This window comes from Convolutriloba macropyga, chromosome 8, assembly GCF_964194025.1.
Source record: "Convolutriloba macropyga chromosome 8, txConMacr16.3, whole genome shotgun sequence".
In the NCBI taxonomy this organism is placed as follows: Eukaryota; Metazoa; Xenacoelomorpha; order Acoela; family Convolutidae; genus Convolutriloba; species Convolutriloba macropyga.
Genome location: NC_134475.1, coordinates 29,514,848 through 29,537,225, shown reverse-complemented (window position 1 = coordinate 29,537,225; position 22,378 = coordinate 29,514,848). Strand labels below are relative to the sequence as shown.

Genomic DNA, 22,378 nt, shown 5'->3' with positions numbered 1-22,378 from the left:
ATTATCCACGAACAATCATTTTTCGTCAATGGTTCAAAGCACGGAAAGTATTCAAATAATTGGACTTCCTGTGAGTTTGACCACCCTTTGTTGTCAATAATTGAATTTTGACTAACTTATTGAAAGAAGACCAATCCATGGCAATCGAACAATTCATCCGTGGTTTTTAAACTATCAACTGCAGCAACCAGCAGCATGCAAGCGCATCAAAAATTAAATCGTGGACAACCTAAACTTCTTGATTTCAAAATGTTTTGATCAACAATTATTGAAAAGAATTCTGTCAATGTGAAACTACATCAAAGAGCGACAGTCCAAACCGGACCTAAGGATTGCAAAGTTTTACATAAAAAGAATGCAGTTAGTTGGCTCAATTTTCAATGCTGATGGAGCAATTGTTTCATTGCGATTGCTTGTTTGCCATCATTCGAACGCCAGCCTTTCAAAAACCGTAAAATAGCTGCGCTATATAATGACAATAGTCATTCAAATTTCAACAATAGTTTCGAGTTTTTGCAAAGTGATTTGCAGCAATCAAGTGGCATCCATTTCGCGGCCAGAAAACTACCTTTCATCGTAGTCCACACTTCTGACTGCCAATCTCATTGGCAAAACAAAGATCTTTAATATGAAGCAGTGCAGCTGAATTTTACCGCTGCACAATGTGCCTTCAAAATGGCGTTCATGCCATCAATCTCAAACATTGCTTGTCGAGAAAACCATTGTTTTGAGATCAGTCCAATCGCACAAGGCGAACTTGGAAGCATTAGTTAATGGCAGTCAAGAACGTCCCAAGGCAGAAAATGGCTGCAGAGTTGATTTCAAACGAGAAAAACACAAAGTCAGGGGCAGGAGAGCTGTTTTTCATTAATACTCAAACAGCTGTTGACTTCTCCCCATGATGTAATGCAGCAGTTATTTCTAAGTGTTACTAGGGAACTTCTTTTTTCTATTATGAAAGATTACGTCATGGCAAAAAAGTGGAAATTGATCTATTTTCTCAAAGAATGGAACTCCTAAGGAGATCAGGTGAAAAATTCGTCCGCAAAAGATAATGCCAAGTTCAAACCAAAGGAGTTCACCGTGTATCTTTTGTATTGGCATACATTGTTTGGACCTCTTTGCATTTGGACCTCAAGAAACTGATTTCTTCATTGCGCTCTCCACGAAAGTTGCGATGAAGCAGCTCAAGGTGATGTTTTTAGAACAAGTTCTGCTGAGAAGTATAATCAATTCTATTAACTAAATTTTCAGCTTTTTGGGCCTCTGTTTTAATTAATTTAGATTCTTCAGTGTATATCATCCATGTGCCATGAATTTTATTATTTAAAAACTAATTTTGTTTTATTTGGTTTTTAACAGAAAGTTTTAATCCTGATCAGCGAAGAAACGTTTGAAGAAAATCATTTTCAATCTAAACCGTGATTGAATAGCATTTTTCCTTGCCTAGGAAATATGTTTCATTTTCAGATGTTAATTTCTGATATTTCGCAACTTTCTATTCATGGCAGTTTGCTTTTTCAAGCGGATTAAGCTTGTTCAAATCCAAACGAACTTGATGAATTTTTCTATAGCTACTATCACAACTAATAAGACTTCTACTACTAACACTATACTACAACTATTACTACCATTACTTTTATTACTACTAATACTAAAATTACGCGAAATTTGCGAACGCCTAATTTTAAAAGCACGTCCTTTTCAACGGTTTGAGGAGTTAATCAAATCAAAACGAAGTTCGCATGGGAGATCGCTGAAGTGTATAAAATCTGAAAAAGTAGAAATTTTTGGTGCAGCATGCCTAAGAAAAAAAGTTGATTTTTTATATCAAAATTTTGCCAACTGTGCGGATGAAAAAAAATTTAAAATAGGTATTTTCTTCAGCTCCAACAGTTGTTCACAATCAATCATAATTGGCATGGAAAACCTACAGTGTGCGTAGAATTCCAGTAAAAAAACGTCGCTTGCTTAGGAGGAAAGCTAGTTTTTCATACGGAAACTCGCGAATTTGCAAATATCTAATATCTAATTTCAAAAATAGGTATTTTTCATCCGGTCAAGGAGTCTTTAAAATCCGGCCAATGTTGCCAGGGGCAATCTCCAGTGTGTGTGTAGAGTTTGAATCAAGAAGAACTTTGGTGCAGCTTGCTTACGAGAAAAGTTACTTTTTCATACGTTGCAAATTCTGCGTATAACTAATTTTAAAAAGGTCGTCTTTATCGGGTCAGGCAGTTTATCAAACTAAACCTTACTTGCGATGGGAGATTCTCAGAGTCCAAAGAGCCGAATTTAGTGTTTTACACGGAAATTTGCAATTACCTAATTTTTAAAAAAAGTCTTTTCCATCGGGTCAAGAAGCTGTTCAAATCCGACCAAGCTTGGGATGAAAGATCCTGTGTGTACAGAATTTGAATCCCAAAGAGCGTTTCGTTTACCTTGCCTATTCAAAAAATTTGGTTTCTGTACGGTTTGTTAAAATTGAAATTTTAAAATGGGAAAAAATTGCGAAATTAGCAGAAACAAATTTTAAAAAAGGTCTTCTCTTTCGGTTCAAAGATTTGTTCAAATCTAACCAAACTTGGTATTGTACATCCTCAGGATGTGTAGAATCTGAATCATAACTATTTTTGGTGCAGCCTGCCTAGTAAAACATTTAGTTCTCAATACCCAATTTCTGTCCAACGGGGCGAATTGTAAGTGTAGCTTGCGTACAAAAAAATGAATATTTAGGTTCTCATTTGCATAAAAGCAAACACTATTTTCGAAAAAAAATTTAATCGGACCAAGAAGTCTTCAAATCAATTCAAGCGTATAGTCTGTGATATTGGGAGTCTAAAACTGTATATGGGGAGTCTAACACGCCACGATCTTTTGGTAAAGCTTGCTTAGGAAAGACTTACAAATAATACCACTACTATTACAACTATTACTAGCTTGGGTCTGGTTTCTTTTGCTAGCGCTTTGTACATTATTTCCTTGAGTTATTTTTTTGTAACTTCAAGCCAGTCCGGATGAGAAAAAAGGAAGGAAACACTACCAAAAATAATAAATCTCAGAAAGTTGGATTTAATTCAACTTGAGAAAATGTGCGACAATGCTTTGCTATTATTTATATATATATATATATATATATATATATATATATATATATATACTGCTGCGGTTTGAGTTCTTGTTTTGTTTGTAGATAGAGTTGAGCCTGGTTTTTTATCTAGTGCACAGCTCAAAATTTACTATAGTTGTTTGTAACTCCGCTGTAGCCCGTCATTAGCCCGGATGAGAAATGAGGAGTGGAACACACCCAGAATATAGTGGAAAAACCTCAAAATTCAGGTTTGTCAACCTGAAGAACGTTCTTCAATATTACATTATAGCTATTTCATAAGTTCTATTGCTCGATCCATGAAAAGAGCGTGCTGGACTTAATTTGACTCATGAAAAGACCTTGGCTCTGCTCATGAAAAGACCGTGCTGGACTTAAATTGGCCTATGAACAGACCTCGGCACGACCCATGAGAAGACCGTGCTCAACTTTACCAGGCTATGAAAAGATTTAGCTCAACCCATTAAAAAACCTTGCACGATTTTAATTGGCTAGACAATAAAAAAAGATAAATAATAAAAGAAAAGTCTTAGCTGGACCGTGAAAAGATTACCTCGGCTTTAAATAGGTGCTGGACCGTGTATTCATAGTCAATAAAGACACACCTCTCTGGAATCATAAAGTCTTTTCATAAATCGAGGTCTAAACCTGGGTAGAGATTCAAATTCTTAATTTATAGAGCTAATGAAAATTGCCAGCTACACAAAATGGAAATTACCTGAAGATTGAACTTCTCAGCTCTCAGTGTCAACACTTGTTCGTCAAAGTCACTCGCCAGTTTCGCAATTCTTGACAAAATATTCCCTTGTTTGTTCAGAAGTCTGAAACACCATCAATAATTTAACTTGAAAAGGCAGTGGAACATCGAATCACTCGAGAGAAAACATTATAACAGAAGATCACAATCATTGAGAAAGAATGACTCATTTCAAGGAACTGCTTGCTTTACCTCGGGGAAATTATGACCCTCCAGTATTAATTACTTAAAATATATTTAATATATTTATAATCTATTTATTTTAATATATTTATAGATAAATCGTTACTCATATTTTAATATCGTATTTAGGGCCAAATCAGCATCATTACTGAAAAAAAAACAAAGCATTTGTTTGTCCATGTATGGATGAAGGAAACAGTTCCTAATTCATTTCGATAAAAATTTAATACTTAAATTTATCACAATCATTTAGTGCAATCATTTCATAACAGCACATGCAACAATGGTGTGCAACAATTTTATTTTGGAGCTGCTGAAAAAATTTCAACAACATAATCTTCAAAATGTTTGTAAAAAAAAACACTCGAAACAATTCACATCAGAAAGAATGTCGAACAAAAGATACCAGTTGCGCAAATGATGTTCCAATCATAACAGATTATTACTTACGCTGCTTCTTCGCGAAGAATTTTTCTAAATTCAAGAAAACACTCTGCACAAATAGTAAAAACGACGGTCGCAAATTATCCAATTAGTCATAATTTTCTGGTAATACAGGTAGTCGAAAGCTGATAGTGCAACAGCTTTGAAATAAGTCAAATGGAATACGAGAAAGGCAGCATGAGTCATTCAGCTATGACCCACTATCAAAATATATGCCAACATTTTTACAAATCATAGTTTCCGCAATTAATAAATACACAAATTATTTGTCTTTGAGAGAGTATTGTCATAAAGTTAAGTGAAAAGATCTTCACTAGGGACCACAAACTTTCAAAAGAAAGCAAATAGTTGAATCATTTCAAACAGTTTCACGTAGTCGTCCAAAAGGCTACCTTAGAGGCATCTCTAGCATATAAATTTTCAATGATGCAAAGAACAATTCGTGTAGCAACTTTGACCCAGACATCTGGACCGTCAACCAAGTACTCTACCGGTCACCGCTCTCTTTGAGTAACAGACTTGAAGAACTTTGCGATGAAAATATTGAGTCATTGGTAATAGTGATTGTATTTGACTTCAAACAAGAAAATTAACACGCTATCCTAACGTGCGATATTTCTCAAAGATACTCAAATAAAAATGGCAGTAATTATTAAATCAAAATCAGGATAGCACAGATTTTTTTAACTCTTAGTAACCAGTTTGGAATGAAAGAACGGATAGTTATTTTCAATATAAAAAATGAGTGAAATTTTTTGAAACGTTAACTGATTTTGCAACTTGGTTGCAAAAATTACGGATTTAAGCATTAAACACGATTCATTTTTTTTCAACATAAGTTTTGCTGAAATTGTATTTGTTTCCTCTGATTAGCTATTAAGAAATTTACAAAAAAATGCGTCAACCAATCAAAAAACCTTTCTACTTGAAAAAAATATTATCAAGTGTCACTAGAAATTTTTGTCTTTAATCTTAAAAAATTTATGTACTTAAAAAAGTGAAATCAATTTTCTTGATGATCTAATAACGGAGAAAGAAATTCAAACGATTCACGCAGTGAAAGAAAAAATAGCGCCAGCTGAAAGTAACCAATAATGTATGTGGTCTTAGCCAAAAACAAATAGGTGTTAGACTTCGAAAGTTACCAAACTTCATCCTAAAATTCAAGCCTCATTTCACTTAAAGAGGTGCAAAACACAAAGAAAAAGAGGTGAAAATTTTTCAGAATAAATTTAGCGATAACCATTTCGTCAAAAACAAAAACATTTACCCTCATCAAATGTACTGACATTTCTTTCTCACGCTTTTTTCACGCTCTAGTTCCCCTATAAGCCTTAGTACTACTACTTGGCATCATTAGACTACAAAAGTAAGGAACTTCCGAGGAACAAGCAAATGGGTTGTGTTTCTGTTGTAGCTTGGTTAATTACAGTAATGCTCAAAACCTCATCGTATTTAGGTTGGAACTAATGTCTTTTTACTCCGACCAAATTTAGTGGAGGAGGAGCTATATACTCAAACGGTTTTTTTGTTCAGACAATTTTCTCCGATCGATATATTCATCGTGGAGCGTTGTGAGTGGTATCATTAGAAAGCCCGTCCAGAGTAGAAAACACAATCAAAAAGATTCTTTGAATTTCGTTTTTTCCCACAGAAGTGTCGAAGTTAAAAGTTTTGTGAGCATCTGACTGATTTTCGTTCTTATTGTTCACATTTTCCGTAGTTTTAATCAATTTTTGGTCAAAACAGTGTTAAAATTGGTAACGATAGTGTTGTTCTTGTTTCGTCTAAAAACAAAATAGCGTTGTTGAAACGTTTGATCCAATTTTTTGGCAAAAAAAATCAATAAACTTTTCATTATTCAGTCCTTTTGTCAACAAACATGGAACGAAATAAGCATCTTCAGTCAACTTTGTTTAAATTTGATCAATTAGCACTCCTTAAAACTACAGACAAAGTATTTGTGATCTCTTAATAATTCTTTGCGTGTTTTTGAACTAAAATTTTGCCGTTTTCTTGCTAATTTTACTCGATACTTATGCAAAATGCATGAAATAATTTTGATATATTGACTTTTTTTGTCAAATAATATTCGGAACAATTACCTGTTCGGAACAGCAATAGCAGGACCAGTTATGCTCTACTCGTTGTTTCTTAAAATCCATAACATGTGCGGATTGTTATCAGTCGCTGTTTCTTTTATATCACTTTCGCAATCTTTGCTTCTTCTAACGTTAACTACAGAAAAGAACAACTCAAATTAAGGTGTATTAAGGACTGGTCCATTTGGCTTCCTAGTAAGTTTAATTTGGCTTCAGGAAGGAAACCTACTCGGTTTTTTAGTTGAATGATTATGGTCGTTTTGTCTTTCAAAAATAAATAGTTTTTGAAATAAACAATGGACTATTGAGCTTTCGGACTTTTTTCCTTTTATTTGGCCAACTCTAGCTTAAGGTCAGCAAAAACAGCATAGTGTTTATCATGATTTAAAAATTAATATTCGATGTGAATTTACGTTTTAAGTAATTGTTTTTCTTGATACAAACTTTTTTTAAAAAAAATTTGACTTTAGTGCTTTTCCCTCATCAATATGGTTCTTTTTGTTTTTGTCTTTGAAATTAATTTTTTTTTAAAAAAAAATAAGTATTGTTACCTTTTCCCCTTTTTTGTCATTATTATCATTATTCAAAGGTCACATATCTCATTATTGGTGTTCAAAAAAAGCGCAGATGATTATATATTAATTTTTACGGATTAGATTATGATTTGACTCCGTTTTCTTGCAAAATTTAATGATCTTTTTTCGTTTGAATTTTTCGTTTGTTTTTGTAAACGTACGACGTATTCTGGATAATGACAAGTCTCAAACAATTAATAATGCGGTATGAATGAACAGAAACACATTTAAATATTTCAATTGATATCTAATGGTTTTCATTATTTGAAATTTTTTGCTTTCAAGAATAAATAAACGTATTTTTAACATTGTTGTTTTTGATCTTTTTGTCTACTTGTTACCGAGTCTCATCAACGATGTCCAATGTTTTTTCTAGTGAACAACAAAATACTTCGTTTAGTTTAGTTTTTTGGAACGATTTTGACTTCGTTATTAAGTAGTTTTTTGTTCAAAAAAAAAGACATTGCGTTTTGGATATAAATGTTTGCTGTTGTTATTTGATTTTATGTTTGTCTTGTCTGGTAGTGTTAATCTTCGCAGGTCTCATCGGCCAGCTAATGTGGCATTATTTACTTTAGTACGCGATTTGAGTTGGGAGCAGTTTTTTATTCATAAACCAATTATTTTCAATCAATATGTGAGATTTTTTGAGAGTTTTCTGTCTCTTCCTCATTTGGTAGACATTTAAGCCAAACTTATGGATAAGCGGGGACGGAACATTATGTGCAAACGCACATTACCGAGCCTCCTTGTTTAAAGTAGTTCCAAAACAGATAAAAATTACTTTGGAAACAATGCAAAAATTAAAAAAAGTTTTTCAAAAAAAAATATTAGTAGCCTTTGTAGATTATCAGAAGTGATCAAAAAAGTGATTCCAAAACAACGGGTGAAAAGACATATGGTTTCTGAAAAAGAATAAGTAGACTTTTCGGAAGAAAACTCAAAAATAAATTTATATCGCTTCAGTTTTTCCGATAGCATAACTCATTTACGCTTGGTTAAATAACTTTGACAACTGCTTTGCAACCATTTAACCTAAATTGATGAACTAGAGTATGTATAATCTGACCTCTAAACCAGTGAGTGTCAAATTTTTATTTGATCTCTAAATTAGTGAAATGGTTTCAAATGGACCTCTTCTGTTGCATGGACGAGAAACTCTCCTCTCGTTCGTCCGAAGCCTCACTCTCGTCTCCTTCCAGTAGCTCGTCCCCTATTAGGAGTCGTGGAATGGCAGTTGTGTCAGGCGCAACTGTCGGTCTCTTGTACCCTGTTCCGTCTCCAACCTACGCAAAGCTACTGTTTATAAAATAACAGAAGAAACTTATCTGAAGCTTAAGCAGAAGTTAATTTCCTAAAAATATCGCGAACAAACAAAAAATACACTAAACAATATAAAAAGGAACCGTGTTCTTTTTACTTTTTCACGGTAGAATATGAATAATAATCTATTGTTTGTTTAGAAATTTTTGGTTGAATATTGTATGTTTTAGTTGGGTACTCTCAACACTTTTCTTGTTATACAAACCATTATCAACGCAAAAAAAAACGCAAAAGCTTATTGCTGCCGACTCATCAAACCAAAAACCTTATTAACAGGGAAAGGGGAAACACATTCCCCAAAAAAGATTCTTAAATACAAGCACCAAAGTCTGGCTTTTCTAAACTTGCTTTACATACGAAAGACATGCAATTACTGGGTACGTAATTTAAGATGACGAATAAAATGTTCCAACTAGAAGATCATTATCTTTCTCTTTCTGGATTAAAGTATCATTATCAGTTTATTTCTCGATTAAATCGGCAAACACGGCTGCCAAGCTGTTGTTTAACAGGTTTACAGTCATGTCTACCAAATTTCAAGATATTAAAGAAATCTACCTGGTTAGTTGTGGCTGAAGAAGGCTTCCCAGATCCACCCATTCCGCTTTCCATAATCTAAAAAGTGAAAAACATGATACATTAGCACAATAACGCCAATTTGCAACAAATTAATAAAAAAGGGGCAGCATCTTCTCTCTTGAGACATACAAAAGACAGTGATCAAAGTTACATAGTTTAAAACGAGATTTGCGGAATAGTGCTAGCAAAATTGATCGACAGGGTGTTTAGCCGACAAGGAAAAATGAGAAATCAGACATTTTTTTCTAATTGAATAAAAAAAACCCATTGGTCGATAAATAACTAGCTCGGTTGCCCTTATCTCTGGTGTGCAGTCAGGTGGAGCTCCAATCAGAGTCTCTGTGGCAGCACCCCCATAGACGTTTGTTGCGCCAGTTGATATAAAACTTTAATTTTACCAATTTTTCACCAATTTGTTTTACTAATATAAACAGTTAAAAATTGCACCTTATAACTATTACCTTAAATTGCTCTAAACTTCCAATACAGTGCATAGAAATGTTCTTTTGCGCACCACAAGATGTTGACGCGGATTAACTTAATGATTCGTATTTTTTTAAAAAAAATAGTTAGAACAACTACAGGAGTGAAAAAATTGCATGGTAGATATTCTAAGATCATATGTGATTTCCAGGTTAATAACATCTGATCTCTTATTAGGAAATACATACGTTTTTTATGTTATGATAAATAGTTTCCTATGACTATACAAAGAACTGCCAACCCAGGAATGTTATACATGAACCAAATATTTAAAATTAAGCTTTTCTTTTCTTTAACCAAATATATTGCCATCAGCTTTTTTTCCAATAGTTTCGGGTAGATTTGCACCTAAAAACAGTGCATTTTGGTGCTAAACAATTTGAACGTTCACATATGCTTAACAAAGAGTGATCATAAATTCAATCAGAGAAGTGCAGTCAAGGGTGCGGTAGGGAAACCCAAAAATCATCAGAACTCAGGGGAACATTTCTCACAACATTCAGAATAAAAAGCCAAACTAAATCTGTGCGTTTAAGGGGATATGCAGTTGAATTCAAAGAATTATGCAACAGTTGGAAGAATTCAGAAGCGTCATCTGGTTGTTTCAATCCAGCGGCCGGTTTAGTAATTATAGCCTCCCCAATGAAGCTGGACTTGATACACCTTGCCAAGACACGTAAGATCTTGACACTCATGAAAAAACTTGCGACGCCTTGATCAAAATAAATCTTGACATGCCTTGATAAGACCGCGGCGAATGATTAATTTCTTAAAATAGATGCAAAAACGTTGCAAGCACATATCTTGATATTTTGCTTCCAAGAATCTTGTCAAAATCGTATCAAGATATTTCAAGTTTCGTTTCACTGGGTCGCCACCACAAAACAAATCTAAATACTTCCAATATACAAATTGAATATTTAACTATTATCCGACGATCTAAAATTGATATTTGAACACCCATTTAGTGTTCTATATAAATTGCCATGACTAATCCTTCTCTTATTGGACTAAAATAGTTACCAATGCAAAACACATTATTTCTTTACGCATGCTCTTAGTCACCGGGGGGGGGGGGGGAGATTTTTTAACCGACCGCCAGGTCAAAAAGAAGAATCGATGAAGGGAATAACAAAACTCAAAACCACACATTCAATCCACATACTGAGATAGTTGTGGGGGAGGGGGAGCGAAAGGAGCTCCCAGAGGGTTGGAAAAACCCACTGAGGTTAGGGCTAGGTCGTGTCAATTGGCGACCTGTGCGAGTTTTACCACCCAAAGGCACTGCAAGCTAAAATAAGATTATAAACTAATTGTGACCAGTTATTTATAATTATACTTTTTATTGGAAGCCGTTATATGTAATGGAATATGGTCAATCGAGAAACAGTAGTATTTTTTTGACAAGTTTGCACCCGGTGCACATTTCAGCAAAGTTATGTGAACAAAACAAAAAATCTAACTACAGATCTGAAATTGTGCATTTGTCATAGGAGTCTTTATTAAATCACCTGAGTTGGCATCTCAATCAAACTCACAACTTTACTCTTACATTAGAAAAGTTAAAAACTCATTAAGTTTTAGAAGGTACATTTGCTCAATTAAATTTACTCGAGTTTTTTCTGGTATCTTTTTGTTCGTGTAACTTTGGACGATTGATATTTCCATCGTAGAGGGTTGTGATGGTTAGAATCAGAAAGCAATTCCAGCCTAGAATTTGAAATCGAAAAAGATTTAAAGTGATTTTGTTCACTTATAGCGTCATTCTTGTTCTATCGAAGAGTTTTTTTGGATTAAACTGTTGTTTCAAGTAATGTATTGCGCTAAGATTTGAAACAACAACGTGTTCTTAATAGACGAGCAGCGATTGAAAGGTTAATTTGGGTCTCATCGTGAGCATTACAGTCAAAAGAATTTGAATAGCATTGGGTTGCTAACTTTTAAAACCTTTCCTAAAGTTTTGTATTTTTTCAAGTCACATGCACAAAAGTCAACTTTCATATCAAGGTTCCATTAATGAAACATCCCATTTAGGCTCAAATGAGCGCCTGTTAAAATTTCACCTGCAATTTCTGCTCTTTTTGAAGTCATCTGAATTAGTCTCAATAACCAACACCTATGTAAACCATTGAGTTGATACCTAATGGCTGCTATGACTTTGAAAAAAAATTTCAAAAAAATAAAATTTCTGAATTTCACCCCTTTTTTAAAATTACTTCTGTCAACTTATGACTCGGTCCATCTAATGGCGACTCTTATATTGTTTCTACTGAAACAAAAATAAATATGTTTAGCGGTTTCATGTTTTATCTAATAGTTTTGCGACTCTGACAATAAGAGTTGAACTACTTGATTTGAATTAATCTATTTATTGCTGTTGGTAAAAAAGATTATCTAAAGGTTATAAAGACTTTGAAATTATTTCCTTTAAAAAAATCAGTATATTTTTGAGCTTGGTCCGTAATGTTTATTTAGTCAGCACAATTTGGTCTCATCAATGACAGGTCCCCTCTATTTTTTAAAACAAACGTTAATTTCCCGAGTGATTTGATTTTTAATGACTTAAATATTATGTATTTTCGTACAAAATTGTGCAAGTTTTTGATGCTAGTAATTATTTGAATTTTTGTCTTTCACATATTCCCTTTAATAACAGGTCACATTAATGATTGATGTTCGTATGGGTACCGAGTGAACATACAATCTTTTCAGCTAATAGCTAATGATTCTAATGGTTTCAACAAAATCAGCTATCCTGAATTGTTTGTAAACTATGATTTTTGCCCATTTTTGTTATTTTGTAGTCTTATGACTTAGTCGCACAAATGACAGCATTCATTGATTTCAAAAAGGAGTTAATTCTAAAATTTTCTATAATTTTTTTGACAAGTCAACCGTTTTGGTATATGACATTTAAAATTAATTGATCTAGAAAAAAAATCAATGATTTTTTAAATGCTTCCCCTCTTTTTCTTCTTTTGTGCTCTCTTGTTACCTCATCTCATTAAGGACATGTCACATTGGCTTTTTAAAACAGAACAAGTAAAACTGTGTAGTTAAAGTTTTATCTGATGGTATTTGGTCTTGGTTAATAATTAACTTTAAAAATAGATATTGAGTTTTGACACAAAATTTAATGTTTTTTTTTGTTTTTGTTTACTTTGTTGTTTGTCTTCTCTTAGTCTTATTGAAGGCGAGTCTCGTTGGCCATGATTTTAAGCATGATATTACCTAATTCATTTACTATGCGTTTGTAAAGATTTCGTTTTATTCAAACACCAATTATTTTTGGGAATTATGTGATTTTTAAAAAATTCTCATCTCCTCTTCATTTTCTGGGCAGTTAAGTCAAAAATATAGATGAGATTAGTCCGAACAATATATGCGAACGCACAGTATCCGCCTCCTTGTCGTACGTAATTAGATGCAGGCTTTTTCCGAAACCCGCATGAAAGGGCCTCGAATAACTTTAATCGATAAGATGGCGCTTGAGAAAATTTTATTTCCAATTCGTAAGTGAAGCAATTAACAAAAAAATAAAAATAGGAACTTAAGGCTAATTTAAGCTTTTATCGCTGATGTCTGCAAAAGACTCAAAGTGTACGTTTTGCGCAAAGTGTACCTTTGCAACGTAATGCTGTTTGTAATGCTGTTTTGTAATGAATTTCTGTGCTTTAAAAGATCATTTGGTTTAAGTATTGATCTCAAGTGCCCCACGTAGCAACTTTTATGAAGCATTTGTTAGAGTAAGACTACTGTGTATAATGAACATTTTTGACAGCTTGAGCAGGAATCGACATCTCAGTGCTATTGGATTTGATCGAAAGTCAACTGATGTCATTTGCGGATATTGATGTCATTTGCGGAGAGCTACAAAAGTGGTACAATTAGAAGCCCTTGAAAAAGTGCCATCCGAAATGCTTGAACAGACCGTTCCAATTTTTTAATATTTCAAGGAAAAGTTGGGGCTCAAAAGCTGTTCATTTGTCTAAAACAGGTTCAGTACTATTACATGTAAGTTAGAAGCAATTTGAAAAATCTCAAGCAAAAATATTGGAAATGATAATTTTTTATGCGGACACAACAAGCTTATTGCGCAACCCTTGCTTTGTGAATTAATGTTTGTCTGCCAATATCTTTTGGCAGCATTAAAAAAATGGCACCATTGAAAAACTGAATCAATCCTTGCCGACACAATTCTGGAAGAAAAGTTTACTCTTAAGTGTTTTATATGTGCATTAGAAATATTATCAAAATATGATTAAATTGATATATTAAAATCGTTAATGGAACGTAACATAAAAACAGATAAAAAGATCTCACATGACAGTCCAAAACATAGCACAACTGAGGCTACGAAAATGTAGTAAAAATTGCAAAACATTTGAATTTTCCATTCAAAAATTGTATTCAGCACTCAAGTGATCCAATGAAAAGCATATGAACGTTCGCAAGGGCTTCAAATTGTGCAAATGAAGACATATTAGTTGAATATAATAATTGGAAAACACTGACAGTTCACAGTTCATAAATTCACAGGACTTGTACCAAATAACAACCTGGTCCTTAAAGAAAAACAAAAAAAAGTTTCATTTTACCATAACTTCGCGATCCGTTACTCTGGAAAAAAATATTTTAAGAAGAGGTACTGCTTTATTGTTCTGGAATGTTGGCACAAAACAGCTTCTGCATTAACTGTCAAAAACCAAAACTTTTACATTTTTAGATAGCTGCTCTAAAAAAGGCAAACGAAATTTGTACGGTTGCTTCTGAAAAATTGGTTTCCAAACATTGGTTTCCCTTTACCAGGATTCACAATGATGAGACTTCCAAAAAACTTTCTGGTGAGAGCCTGTGATTTAAAAGATGAACACTTGAAAAGACCCTCTTAAAAATCTTATCTGAAAACCACGGCCATTAACCGCGCTGATAGAAATATTTACCAAATGATCACCGCTTAACTGGCAATATAATTATAAAATATTTAATTAAACAAACTTCCAAACGATCAGAAAGCACAAAGTCGATAATCCACAGAGCTATGAAACAGGTCATTTAAGTTCCATTAAACACTGCTAAATAAAATTTAGCTAAATAGAATAAAACAGTAGCTAAATACTTAGTAATACTATTAGATACAGTAAAAAAATATTAAAATAATAAAGAGTAAAGGTACCTGGTCGTTTTCACTGGTCTGGGCAGTGAAGGCACTTGCGACTGCCATGGCCATTGACTTGTCCTTACTTGCCTTCTCTCGCTGGAACTTGATCAGCTTGTCCCTGTTGTAGTGGTACAACCTAGAATAGAGGTCAAACGGCAAATTATCATGTCTGTATTCACTGATTCGGAGCCGAATTGATTACATTAGCAGGCTCAAGATCATCAATGTATTAAGCAACCACCGCAGACTTTCATAAATTATACATGTTGCGTTAAAACCACCCAACTTCACCAAAAACGAAAAAATTAGTCATCTAAATTTTGGACAACTTCTCAAACGGCGAAAAATTTATGTTTGGAAATTAACTAAATGTTGGCCACCAACAAAGAAGATATTTATATACTGACTAAAAAAATCCCATGCTCAAGTAAAGATATACAAGAATCATAATCAGGTATTCAGTTGAAGCGAAAATACTGACACAGTTTCAATGCAACACTTTTAAGTAAATTTCTGTAGTGAGTTGTTTCAAATTCGATCCGAAAAATCCATAAGACATCCGAGTTTGAAATCATACTAAATAAAGTCACGCGACCTTGATGAAAAGCTGTGAAAACTTATTGTAAAAGACAACTAAGATATGGCTCCACAAAAATTGTATACCCCGTCATGCTCTCATAAGTAGAATGAAAATTAAGGAAGATCTGAAAAAATGCAGTTAAAAAGAAAGACGCTCCACTCACTCTTCTGGTTTCTCAAGCTTGACGAGAGAGGGTCGATCGGGAGCCCGTTTGATCATCTTCACATCCCTCAGACTGCGATGGATGGATTCCAACTCTGAATTCAATTCGTCTATCTCGGCCAACACGTCCGACTTCTTGAACTTTAGAGCCAATAGACGCTCGTTGAATGCTCGCTTCTTAGAATACATCTAAAAATGCCCACGGAGAAAATAGACAAGGTCGAAATTCGCAATACTATTCCGCACAAACAAATACTAAACAGGTTGAACTTTTAAGTATCTGGTATTAGTGTTAACAATCCAAGGAAAAATCAAAAGCAAACGCATTATTTTGTTGTCTGAAACATGTAAATGGACACAAACCGCGTGGCTAACGTTAGATGCTGGCATTTTAGAATTTGAACAACGTTATTTTATTGAATTAGGTGCAACCTAAGGTTCCGTTTTCTTCAAATAATCTAAAGAAAAATTTTTAAATGCTACTTTTCCGTCTATTGGAACTCGTTTCCTTCATCTATGCATGTCTCCTGTTACTTTTTTGTTTAAGTTACTCTTTGACGCAAATTCACAACTCGTGTTCAAGATAGATTAAATTAAATAACGTTCCTGACCTTTTCCTGGAGAAGCATGAGCTGGACAAGTTTCCTGGCAGTGTTCATGCGAAGGTGTTCAGGTACCACATAGTTGGCGGCAGTCTTCAGTTTGAAGTCTCCGATGTGTTCCAGAGCATACTTGATTTCTGCCACATCTCTAGGATCCTCAAAGTCATCCGACGGCTTCTCTTTGTACAGTTCCTCCCACTAAAATATTAGGAATTGAAAGTTTGTATTTCGAGGTTACGGTCCCGGAATATGGTCAGTCTGCTGAGTACACAAAATCAAAATTCTATTGAGCTTCATATTTGAGCTCGGTAGGTCAAAGCACCTGCAGGCAAATTAAATTTGCTGAAGTCTTTCGGTCTTTCTCCAGCATAGTACCCCCATTTAAATAGTTTCATTCAATTTATTAAATAGTTTCATGTTAAATGATAATGGCAATCTCGTGTAGAAGACCCTCAACGCAGGGGTTTTAGAAATGAGATTTTTGATCCTATGATTAGACCTGCAGCAATAATCATCCAACATCTTTCTCATCATCCACTTTCTCGACAACAAGTTCAGGAATCAACCCAAATCAACCCCATCAACCTTCTAGTCTCTATGCTGAAAATTATCGCTGCTAGCTCCCTGTCTCACTCAATCGAAAAGCACTTAGCCGCTGATCAGGAGAACTTGAACAAGATTGTCCACGCAAACCCTGGATTGAACCTCAACCCGAATTTGGTCAAACCAGAGCAGAAAGTTTTCAACTATCTACCCTCTAGTGACCTCGAAAAGAAGAAGATTATCCTGTGGCACGATCTGATTAACAACACAATCTGGCCACAGTACAAGACAAACAGAAACAATCCAGTTGTAGTTAAGGATCTGCTAGCAGCTCTTCAAAAATACTAAACCTGTTTGCAATTGTATATTGCAGTCGACAAGGTGCTCCTGAAATCTTCGACGATTTGCGAGCAGAAGTCATCGTAATCGACATCCTCAATCACATTCTCAGCAAGTTAGAGCAAGCAGACTCCACTGTCCTTGCTAAATATAGTGCTTCATCAGTCGAGGGACCAAGAACTGCACTCCCTCGGGGTCGGCATTCATTACTTCCCGGATCTCATACAGATCTTCAAGACACGAGGAAGTAAACGACGAAGCCATTCAAAACGACACAAGGCAAAAAAAGCACATCGATAACTAAGGTGACATTTCAGTCTTTTAACTGAGACCCGAAAGCGGGCTCTTTGAATCTCTGGCTCCGAGTCGCCTAGGTTCTCTCATCTCTATCATGAAGCGCAGCAGGATGGCTTCCATGTCAGATATTTGTAAAACCTGTTTCAGCGAATTTAAAAAAATCCGACCCAGTATTCGAATGCATATCCTGTGAGTGGGCAATGCATTTAACTGCAACATGCACGGGTTTGTCTCATGTTGCCCTAAAAGGTATCCAAGCACTTGGAGAAAATGCGTTGCTTCTGTGCAATAACAGTGTTTACAACAAAGAAAATAAGATGAAGCTGAGCAGCTGGACGAAACAAACGCAGAAAAAAGAGATGAAAAATCTTGATTCGGGGATGAAAGACATCAAAACAAGTTTTGAAGAAAACAAAAGTATCCTTCAACGGAAGCAACCAGCTGAAACTCAGAACAAAACAATGTCATCTACAAAGGAAAACATCCCTGCCCAAGACGAGCTGACCGGTATTAGAATTCGTGGTGCCGATGAGTCGAACGACAAAAATCTTAGAATTCGTCATAAGCATGCTCTCGCAGTAAAAAAAATCTTGTCACATCTTGAAATAGTGGCTGACATTGGTGATTTTTTCCGTCTAGGCAAATTCGACTAAGAGAAAAATCGAACATTTCAGCTTAAGACTCTAAATGTCTGGCAGCGAAGTCTAATCCTGTCATCAGCAAGCAAGCTGAAATCCTTCGCAATACCTGTACTTCTGAGCCGACAACTATCGAGAGAAGAAGCTGAAATAGAAGATAAAGCTCACATGACGAGGCGGAAATTGATCAATGAAGGCGCTAGATCTGTAGATATCCGCGTCAGAGATGGTAATGTCCTTGTAAATGAAGGCAATGTCTGGATCCGAACAAAAAAAGGTAAAACGAAGGACTGACTAGCTTGCAGCATACTTGACCAACGTCAAAGAATGCAATTTGCCAACGCCATTCAGATAACAATTCTATACTCAATCATCTGTCTCGCCGAAACTTGTCTCACTAAAAGTATTAGCAATATAGCTATCTTCTTACCCAATCACACAATCTATAGAAAAGAAGGACCAAGAGAAAAGGGTCTCTCCAAACACGGAGGAACGCAATTGCAGAAAATCTTCCAAGCTGTGAAATTTTGTCTGATTTCCAGGATTGCGTCATTGTCCATCTCTAGACAAAGACTCCTTTGCCCATATGCTATATAAACAACCCTCACAAAAACAGCAAATTTTGGTGAGATCAATAGCAGATGGCGTCCCTTCTATCACAAAGGCCTTTTCTTAAACAAAGGGGAAAGGAATTAAAAAAACGGGGGCTCTTAATTGTTGGAGATATAAACTTGAATCAAACTGACTGGACATTAATGATTTCATCCGATCCTTTTGAACATATTGTTTTTAGATGAGACTTCTGCCTGTAACCGTGAGAAACTTATTAATCGTGACTCAAGTCGGTCTCTTGAAGCCAAGTTGTCGAATATTCCGGAAACAATTCTGAATGTTTCCAATGATGTACAGATGAATAATTTTTTCAGTTCTGATCACACTCCGATCTCTGTCAAACTCAATCTCAAACAAACAATCTCTAATCAAAAACCTTTTACACTCATGAAAGGTCTCGCCTTCTCTATGAAGTTTTACAGGATTTTGTCCAGGTAAAAACGAAACATCGGTCCCAGTTACTTCCCTGGGTGAGCTCAAAAACATCTCACCAGATAAAAAAAACTGAGCACTTTGCAACGAAAAGTACAAAAGAATCCTCTTCTAGCGATCCTCTCACTGTCAGCCATTTCAATATCAAAAACGTGCCCCTCGAGTCTATGGCTGGGGGTCGCCATGGTTCTCCAACAATCAAAAATCCAAAATCCGATCTGATGAAAAAAATTGAAGGCACCCAAATCCAACTAGCAGTCATGCACCACGAAGACCAAAGAACATTTGAACAGAAAATCTTAGAGAACGGCGAATTCTCAGACATTCAGAAGTATCTGGTAGTTTGTTGAAAGCTAGCCCTGTTCCAAGTGAAGTGTATCTTGACGATTCGAAAGCTAATTTGGTGTCTCAAAAAGCCAATATTTTCCAAAAATAATTCCAATCTGTCTTTTCTACTGCAGAGCCCAATCAAAGAAGGACTGAAGGCTCAGAGCCGTTAATAAAAGAATTGCATTTTACCTCATGAGAAATTCAATTAACACTTTAGATCTCGACAACCGGAAAGCAAAAGAACTTGACAGGATAGGCAACGAACTCTTAGTTGAACTAGCGCCATCTCTCAACAAATCACTTGCACTCCTTTTCAACACAATAACAAAAAAACAAACCTACCCAAGCGCTTGCAAAAATCGTTAGATTATTCCAAACTTCAAAGATTGCAATCGTCAAGCAGTCTGAAACTATCGACCCATCAGCCTTCTTTCTATTGTCTCGAAAGTTATTGAGAAACTAATGATCCACAAAGTCATCTTACCGCAGCTCTCTGATCAACAGCATGGAATCAGAAAGCAAAGATCAACGACGACAAACCTCATCAATTAACTTCATGACGTTCTTGTAAACCTGAATAATGATGACTGTTCATATCTAATCTCGTTCTATGTTGACTTCCAAAAAGCCTTTGACAAAGTAAACCACAGTCTACTTCTAGACAAGCTCCAGAAGTTCGGCGTTTAGGGAGCATGTCTGAAGCTCATAGAAAGCTATCTCACCGGAAGACAACAACGCGTCAAGATTGAGAAATCTTTGTTTACTACTGAGTTTACAGTAGAGTTCCCTAAGGTTCTCTCATGGGCCCTCTCTTTTTCCTTGCTTTTGTAAATGACCCGCCAGAATGTGTTATGTCACAGAGCTATGGTTAATCAGATGAATTTCAGAGTCATCGGAACAAAAACCGTTACAGTTGCAATTGACATCAACAACATCTGGAAATGGTGCGAAAAAAATCTTATGGCTCTCAACGTCCAGAAGAGCTTAGTTCTACTCACAAAAGCTCAACAAGACATCATTTTGTCTGAAAATAAGCTCGGTATATCAAGTGAAATGAATGACCTGGGCTTGAATGTGTCACAGACTCTTACCTGGTCATCTCATGCTTGACAGAGAACGTGTAAGGCCTTGAAAGCACGTTACATTCTTCAAAGAAACATTTCCAATAAGAGTTTGAGCAACAAGAAGAATGCTTTCAAAAGCTACGTTGTCCCGGTAATCAGCTATGGTAGCTCTCTCTCTCTCTCTCTCTCTCTCTCTCCATCTCTCTGGCTTCCCAGCAAAAGTGATCTCACGTTACTTAACAATGTGCAAAGAAAAGAAGCCAGGTAGATTATGAGCGGGGAAAGATTGAGTTACAAAGACAGTCTGCTGAAACTAAAAATCCTTCCGCTCTCACTCTATCGGGAACTGCATGTCAGCCACCTGTTTGCAAAAATCTTGACTGGGAAAGTAGACAAGGATTGGCGAAAGTTTGTCAGTGTCTCAGAATCGGGCACAACCAGAAGTACAGTGACACGAAATTTACATATACAAATTTTCGCCTGAAGAAATGGAATTCTGATTTTTGGTTTCGAGCATGTTATTTGATTAACACCTGCAATAACTTGTTCAGACGAGAAATACTACTGGATCAACAACATAAGCAGAAACTACTCTGGTGGTACAGGAAGTACTTTGAGTTGAAATACAGAGAAAACGATATGTGCGCTTGAAGCCTTTGTTATTATTATTATTATTATTATTTATGGTAATTAGGGTAATTGGGGGGACTATACGATAAGCTATGTCACATGGCCACTAGGCGGTTGTGGGGAGGGGGGCTATAATACGAGACCCAAATCTTTTAGAATAAGATACCCCGACTAGTTTAAATTTATCGCTGAACTGAGTGGGTAGCTGCCTTGAAAACGTCCATCAATTCAGACAACTACGCCAACTCATTTAAATACTGAATTGACCATGTCCACTACGGCATAAATGACAGTTTTCATTCAATATTTTAACACGTTGTGGGACATTTATGTGGTATAATGCTCATGGATTCTGCTTTGATGCAACCAGATAGATTAGTAAGCGAGTTGATCATAACACATGCATTTTTCATTTATTATATTTAGAACTCAAATATATTCTTATCACTTTAAATCATTACAAAAATACAAACGCCGATACATGAACGCAAAAACTAAGCAACTGGCATTGATAACAATCCGCACAATTTTTTTACATCCCCTCACCTGTCTTTGTCTCGCCAGACGCCGTTGTCTCTGTTTCTCCATTTTGCCCAAAGCCTTAGCCGCCTTCTCATCCACCTTCCCACTCTTGTCCTCTGTACCCGGTTTGTTCACAGATCCTCCTCCACCTGTCGCCCCTCCACTTCCATCCTCCTGGTCACCAGTTTGCGATTGCACTGAAGATAAGAAGGACGGAGGTAAACAATTTGTTTACTTGATAAAATTTAGCATTTTTTAAAAAATAATAACAGCAGATGCGTGAATACATCAATGTCATCAGGGCAACACTTGATTCCGGTGTAAAAATGCGGAGACACACAGAGAAAAGGGAGTAATTACAAAAGACCCAATACCACAATACTTTACAAATTATACCCAATATTTTATAGCTTCTAGTTAAAAATTCGCATTGGGTAAAATTTCACGTAAACAGAGGAAGATTATCGTTGCCAGCTGCACCCAAAACGACTGGAGATAAATACTTATTCTTGTGACAAAAGTTCCTTTGAGCATCACGAAATATTGGATTCCATGAGCGAGTCATTAGCTAATGCTTCATACGCCGTTAAAACGGTGCCCTCTATTTTAGAAGATCTTAATCCGGATTACAATTGACACCTTTAATTAAGCAAAAAAACTTGGTTAGTGAATGGTGTGAACAAAGTTGAGTAGCTAAAGCTAATAAATATCTTAAAGAGAATGATTCAAAAGCAGAAATGATGTCAGTTTGTTTACATTATCATAGCAATACAACACCTAGCCTTACTCTACCTCACCAGTGGCAACTAAATATCACTAGTAACTTTCAAAATGAATAGGTTTTCGCACAGCTCATCGTATCGGGCTATTATTGACAACTTCATCGTTTGTTGCATTCGGAATGGGTAAATAAT

At 35.5% G+C, this 22,378-nt stretch overlaps 1 protein-coding gene across 6 annotated transcripts in view; it reads right to left on the bottom strand.

The window, feature by feature from the left end:
• Positions 1 to 22,378, bottom strand: part of LOC142344658 (cilia- and flagella-associated protein 44-like) — a 139,135-nt gene that overhangs the window by 55,193 nt on the left and 61,564 nt on the right. For 4 of the 6 annotated variants that reach the window (XM_075396484.1, XM_075396487.1, XM_075396485.1 and 1 more), the window contains 9 exons: positions 21,489 to 21,661; positions 16,067 to 16,255; positions 15,457 to 15,644; positions 14,729 to 14,849; positions 10,718 to 10,843; positions 9,049 to 9,105; positions 8,302 to 8,453; positions 4,497 to 4,520; positions 3,825 to 3,927 (listed from right to left, as the gene is read on the bottom strand). In XM_075396484.1, the coding sequence (XP_075252599.1) occupies positions 3,825 to 3,927; positions 4,497 to 4,520; positions 8,302 to 8,453; positions 9,049 to 9,105; positions 10,718 to 10,843; positions 14,729 to 14,849; positions 15,457 to 15,644; positions 16,067 to 16,255; positions 21,489 to 21,661 (1,133 nt within the window). The remainder of the gene's footprint in view (positions 1 to 3,824; positions 3,928 to 4,496; positions 4,521 to 8,301; positions 8,454 to 9,048; positions 9,106 to 10,717; positions 10,844 to 14,728; positions 14,850 to 15,456; positions 15,645 to 16,066; positions 16,256 to 21,488; positions 21,662 to 22,378) is intronic. The other 2 variants (XM_075396486.1, XM_075396488.1) reach the window with 2 other exon arrangements.